Raw genomic sequence first — 5,976 nt, forward strand, 5'->3', positions numbered from 1 at the left:
TTTTTTTTTGTGTGGTCTAAAGCTGTTTCAAAGTTTTGCAATATCAACCTGATGATTCATAATGTCGAATAACTTGTAAAGTGAAACCATTTGATATTAATTTTTGCAGATAGTGTTTACGATATGGTTTTCATTTGTATCAGACAAATCTGTTTCACTGTCAGTTCCATGCTCATTCTCGATCACCACCCATTAGCATCTTCAGTAACATGCTTCTCGAGCGACTCTAACCTTCTCCTAAAGTCACGAAATTCCCTTTCCATCATGAACAACCTTTCCTTCATGGTCAAGTTATATTCCTTTAGTTGAGCAATATTGCTATCCTGATAATTAACCCGGTTTTCCAAAACATTTTTATGCTCAAATCTACCACAGAAACTCGGATAAACCATCTTATATCGGCTCAAATCATGGTCTAATCTCCTCCCCTCCACATGAGACACACGATCCTCCTTCATCTTCATCATCATCCTCATCATATGGTTCCAATTCATGTATTCCACCATCAGATCTCAGCCTAATCAACCCTTTCATTGTTCCATGACTATCAACTCCCCATTCTTCCTTCGCCATATCGCTCAAAACCTTTTCCGATGGAGAGAAATTCGGAGTAGGCAACACCATTGGTGTCACAGGGCATGGCGACACCAACTCAGCAATGCCACCAGATTTATTCGCACTGATGATAAACGAACTTGTGTTCCTAGGAGCATGAGGAACATATCGGTTACTATACTTCTTCTTCGGACAAAACGTCTTCAAACTGTTTTGTGACTTAAGCTTGTTCAAGGCCGGAGGATCAATACGTGAACCAGAGCCATGTAGCTGCTGCAATCTTGTACCAGTTGGACCAGTACGAATACCAGAGTTATGCATTCTCCGAATTGGCTCCATCTTCTTTCCATTCCAATTGTGACCATAGTTATTAGGGTTTATCAAATTAGAGTTAAGACTAAAGTTTGGGGGATTCATTGTTAGAGGCGGATTATTCATTGTTGCTGGAGGCTGAGACTGAGCAAAATTCATCACTGTTGTTGCTGGTTCATAGCCATAAATGGATGATTCAAACACTGTAATTGAACTAATAACCCACTCTGGTTCATAATACGAGACGTAATTAGATACAATTGTAAGAGTTTTATGCGGAAGCGTTTAAACCGAAAACATACCTTTGCCCGGTTTAGCGATGAATATGATTCGGTATGATCTGAAAACGGATGCAGAGATCGGGGAAGAGATCACAGATGGAAATCAACCACTTATCACCGTTCAAATGCCCTTCTAATTGATCTCTCCAAGCTTTCTCTCTCTAAAATGTTTTCTCTCTCCTCTGTAATTTCTTTGTCTACCAACAGTCACAAACTGTTGTAAACAGACACCAAATTCTCTCAGCAGTGTCTCATATATATACATATTGAAGAGACATAATTTGAAGAGTCACAACTCTTCATATATGGAAGTTATAAGAACCAATTTCTCATAACTACTGGTTTAATCAAACCAGTTTGGTATGCTGCCAAATCATGGGCGCAAACCGACCATAAACCAATATCTCCCACTCGCACATGATAAAGAGCATAACAAGCATTGAAGAAGTATTAGAGACTAAGCTTGAGAATCGTAAATTGGAAATCATATGGCAAATGAACCGTGCGACCCTTGCGAATACACCTACACTTGGGAGCTAAAATATGCACCTGTTAGGGATACATACAAGCTACAACCCTAAGAAAAAAAATTTGAATTTCAGCATGTCTCGCTGCTCCCCAAACTCATTTGTCTTTTATATCAGCCATAACATATCTTATCCCTAAAGCATATGTTGGACCTTTTCTTACATCATGTGTTCACTATATACAAACTCCAATTGAGTGATATAGTGGCTGGCCAGCAAACACATATGTCAATATAAAAGCAAATAGTTTTCCCTTCCTTTCTCATGTATATTGGATCTGAACTAACTGCTTTCCTAGCATGTTTCATAAGGCTAATTATTTCATCACCGTCGAAAAACATACTAAAGTAGCAAACATTAGCTCATCCCTTCAAAACATAGCCGAATGTTCAAGGGTAACCTTGGAACCATAAATAGGTTAATAGGAACTCACATTGCAAGAGATAGAGATTATAAAAAAAAATATCACTTGCTTCTTATATGGTCGTATTAGCACATGTGGTATGACTCACATGCTATAGCGATTACCTCTTCTTTTAAGAGTATTGTCCTTTTGTATAAACCAAGCACCGCTATATGGATCAAGCTACTACCAGCTCGCTTTCCAGCGCCTGATTATGTACTTATCCAGCTATGCCAAGTATTCATGATTTTGGGACAATCATGACCGATATTTTAAAAAAAAAATATCTCATCTTAACTTCTTATTAAGGCAACATTGATAAGTTTTATAAAGCAAGCTCCCACTAGCGCCAAACTCATCACGTCTCATCTTAGCCTTTCACAAAGAAATCTAAGGCGATTATTCATGTGAGTGAACCAATCTCTAACTTGGGGACACTTCTCAAAATTTATATGTAAGTATGCAAACTAAAAGAGACCATTGTAAAATGTTTGAAATATCCTTAGATATGTATTAAATATCAAACATAAATACCATGTCAAATAACAAAGCTCCATTAGTACATACATCAAACTCTACGCAAACCTAACGCTCGAACATGTGCAAGGAACACATCTCTAGGAATGGGCTTAGTAAATGGATAAGCGACCATCCTATGCGTAGATATGTACTTAAGGACCACTTCTTTCTTTGCCACAATGTCTCTAACAAAATTATTCTTAATTTCAATGTGTTTTGTCCTTCCATGATACTTGGGGTCCTTCATGTAAGCGATACAAGCTTGACTATCACAATGGATAGTCACAGGACACGAAGCCTCTCTTGTGACTTGTAAGCTCTCTAAGAACCTCCTTAGCCATACAGCCTCTTGAATTGATGCTGAACATGCAATGAACTCAGCTTCCATCGTGGATAATGCTGTACAAGACTGCTTTTTGCTACTCCAAGTAATAGCACCATCACTGAGTAAGAAAGCATATCCTGAAGTTGACCTACGCTCATCCAGATCGCCAGCCCAATCGGCATCTGTATAACCCGTCAAGCGTAAATCCCTTCCTTGATAACACAAGGAATAGTCCATTGTCCCCTTCAAGTATCTGAGGATCCTCTTCACTGCCATCCAGTGTTTCTTCCCGGGATTTGATTGGTAACCACTTACCAAACCAACCGAATAACAAATATCCGGCCGGGTGCACATCATGGCATATATCAAACTGCCTATAGCACTAGAGTATGGGACTCCTTCCATCTCTCTTTTCTCATCATCAGTCTTAGGGCACATATTACGGCTTAGGCCTTCACCTTTTGTGATTGGGGTTTCAATGGGATTACAGTCAAGCATCTTAAACCTTTCAAGGATTGTTCGAATGTAAGACTCTTGTGAAAGAGCCAGTAATTTCCTTGAACGGTCTCGGTGTATCTTAACACCAAGTATGTAATCAGCTTCTCCCATATCCTTCATCTCGAAATGAGATGATAACCATTGCTTAACAGTTATTAGAAACTCCATATCATTTCCAGCTAATAAGATGTCGTCAACATAAAGAGATAGAATTACAAAGGATTGTCCAGTACTCTTGACGTAGACACAATGGTCTTCACTAATCATCGTAAACTCATAAGATGTTATAGCTTGATGAAAACGAAGATACCATTGCCTAGAAGATTGTTTTAGGCCATATATTGAACGTCTGAGCTTACAAACTTTGTGCTCCTGACCTTTTACAACAAACCCAGCAGGTTGTTGCATGTAAATATCTTCTTCTAGTTCCCCGTTAAGAAACGCAGTCTTAACGTCCATCTGATGTAATTCTAAGTCTAGTCCAGCAACTATAGCTAGAATAAGGCGAATTGAGGTAAACCTCACCACAGGTGAAAACGTTTCCTCATAATCTATACCCTCCTGTTGGGTATATCCTTTCGCTACTAGGCGAGCCTTGTACCTATCTATGGATCCATCCGCCTTACGTTTGATCTTGAAAACCCATTTGTTTCCGATTGCTCGACGTTCAGGCGGAAGATCAACCAAGTCCCAGACATGGTTAACTTTCATAGATTCTAATTCTTCTCCTATTGCACTATTCCATTCAACTGAGTTTGGGCAAGAGAGAGCCTCTTGAACTGATCTAGGCTCTTGATTATCATGTAGAGCAACCATAAAAGCTTCCCCTTCAATCTCAAAACGACGTCTAGGAACTTTTCCACGGTTACTTCTACGTAGCTCAGACTCTTGTGCTTCCTCCATAGAGGAATCACCAACCAATGTCTCTCTCCCACTAAGTTGTGATAGTTCATGTGAACTTTCATCAACTTCCATGAATAGGTTAGTAGAAGGAACACTAGTTGTCTCTACTATCTCTTCAAGATGGAGTCCTTTATCAACCTCTCCCCTTCTAGGAAAATCATTTTCCAAGAACGTGACATCTCGTGATTCGATATCTGTTACACTTCCATCTGATTGTTCGCCGATAAGGACATAACCTTTAGAATGCTCAGAGTATCTTATGAAGATACGCTTCTTTCCTCTAGGACCCAATTTTCCATGAGGATGAAAAATATCGCGAAAAAATGCTGCAGACCCCCAAGGTCTCAGATGCATTAGGTCGGGTTTTCTTCCCGTCCATAATTCATAAGGAGTAGTAGTAACAGATTTGGAGGGCACAAGGTTAAGTATATAGGCAGCAGTCAGTAATGCATCCCCCCAATATGAAATTGGAAGGTTAGCCTGCGCCATCATAGACCTAACCATTTCAAGAAGAATTCGATTTCTTCTTTCCGCTACACCATTTTGTTGTGGTGTATAAGGGGTAGTCAATTGTCTGAGAATACCCTTTTCATCACACAGCCTTTTGAACTGTTCAGATAGATATTCACGACCTCGATCCGTTCTTAAACACTTGATCGTCCTCTCCAACTGATTCTCGACCAAAATGATATATCGTCTAAAGCAGTCTAGTGCTTCTGACTTATGTGAAATTAGATACACATACCCGAATCGAGTGAAATCATCTATAAAAGTGATGAAATATGAAGCTCCATGCCTCGCCCTCACATTCATTGGACCACATATGTCTGAACGAACTAATTGCAATGGAAATTCAGCTCTAGTTGCTTTTCCAAATGGTTTTGTAATTGCTTTTCCAGCCAAACATGGTTCACATGTGTCAAGATCAATTCGGGCTAGTGAGCCTAGAATACCTTCTCTAGCCAATCTATTCATTCGATTGACTCCAATGTGACCAAGGCTAGAATGCCACACATTCATTTCAACATTTTCAGAACTTGTGACATATGAAAAACAATTATCAACATTACTTCTAGTAGTAACATTTGTAGTACAATCAAGTACAATAAAACCATCACAAGCGTAACCAGAACCAAAGAACACAGACCCTAGAGAAATGTGCAAACACATGTCATGGAAGTTCAAACCAAATCCTAACTTAAGTAGAGCCAAAACAGAGACTAAGTCCCGACGGATTTCAGGAGCATACAAGACATCATGTAATATGAGAGTTTTTCCGCCACGCATGTGTAGCTGGCAAGTGCCGATACCCTGAACAGCAACTTTGGAGTTGTTTCCCACATACAACCATCTTGTACCTTTAGGCACCCGTCGGTACTCTACAAATGCTTCTCGACTTCTAGCTACGTGGTCTGTTGCTCCTGAGTCTACAATCCACGAAGGATGAGATTCTGTAAGCATTACACAACTAGAAACATAAGCATATTTGCAAGTAGAGTTTAAGGATAATACCTTCTTTGCCTCAGTGCATTCACGAGCAAAGTGACCTAATGAGCTACAGTTGTAGCACTTCATTGGTCTTATCCTTCTTGCCTCCACGCTTGCCACGCTTGGCATCTTTCTTTTGTCTCTTAAGTTCAGACTGGTAGGGTG

The 5,976-nt window shown here is 39.7% G+C and overlaps 1 protein-coding gene across 1 annotated transcript; it reads right to left on the reverse strand.

The window, feature by feature from the left end:
* Positions 1 to 408: 408 nt before the first annotated feature.
* LOC18014661 lies at positions 409 to 1,026 on the reverse strand. Its single transcript, XM_024154630.1, has one exon. The coding sequence runs from the start codon at positions 1,024 to 1,026 to the stop codon at positions 409 to 411; it is 618 nt and encodes a 205-aa protein (XP_024010398.1).
* Positions 1,027 to 5,976: the final 4,950 nt, after the last annotated feature.

This window comes from Eutrema salsugineum, unplaced genomic scaffold, assembly GCF_000478725.1.
Source record: "Eutrema salsugineum unplaced genomic scaffold, Eutsalg1_0 scaffold_3, whole genome shotgun sequence".
Classification (NCBI taxonomy): Eukaryota; Viridiplantae; Streptophyta; class Magnoliopsida; order Brassicales; family Brassicaceae; genus Eutrema; species Eutrema salsugineum.

What these genes read in the sequence shown, in the direction of transcription:
- LOC18014661 (XM_024154630.1), bottom strand. Translation starts at nt 1,026, where the DNA reads ATGAATTTTGCTCAGTCTCAGCCTCCAGCAACAATGAATAATCCGCCT.